The sequence below is a fragment of the Penaeus monodon genome, chromosome 32 (assembly GCF_015228065.2).
Source record: "Penaeus monodon isolate SGIC_2016 chromosome 32, NSTDA_Pmon_1, whole genome shotgun sequence".
Lineage (NCBI taxonomy): Eukaryota > Metazoa > Arthropoda > Malacostraca > Decapoda > Penaeidae > Penaeus > Penaeus monodon.
In genome coordinates this window covers 8,916,105-8,916,569 of record NC_051417.1, presented here as the reverse complement: position 1 = coordinate 8,916,569, position 465 = coordinate 8,916,105, and the positions used below count along the sequence as shown (strand labels likewise).

Below are 465 nucleotides of genomic sequence, written 5' to 3'. Positions count from 1 at the left end.
GACAGCCACCCAATGAATATACAAAATAATATGTGCATTACATCCAAAATCAAAATACAAAACATAATTATCATGTTTGAAAATATTCATTCATGAAGCCTTAACATTTTTTCAACAGAACTGGAAAAGCAAAATGGAAGGAAGCAAATACAGAAAGAAAGTTAAGAGTTTGAAACAAGAAAAGAGAACAGAAAAATTAAATGAAAAGCATGAGCCGGTGAGAAAAATCCGTAACTACTCACCTCAATGTCAATATACAGTCCTCTAACATGTTTCCCTTTCACGACACACAACTTAGATCTGTCAAGAGTGTGTGGGGAAGAGTATACACGTTCCATCATGGCACTTAAACTTGTGGCCAAGTCGTCTCCACCTCGACCTTCAAACTCTGGGGTGGCATTTGCAGAACTGTGAAGGAAAGTGAATACTTGAGCTTCAAGGGAAATCAATATGCAGCAAAGTGTT

The 465-nt window shown here is 37.0% G+C and overlaps 1 protein-coding gene across 2 annotated transcripts in view; it reads right to left on the bottom strand.

Moving 5' to 3' along the window:
- The window catches only part of LOC119593476 (exosome complex exonuclease RRP42-like), a 54,931-nt gene that overhangs the window by 3,004 nt on the left and 51,462 nt on the right, over positions 1-465 (bottom strand). For both annotated transcript variants that reach the window (XM_037942411.1, XM_037942412.1), the window contains exon 3: positions 243-408. In XM_037942411.1, the coding sequence (XP_037798339.1) occupies positions 243-408 (166 nt within the window). The remainder of the gene's footprint in view (positions 1-242; positions 409-465) is intronic.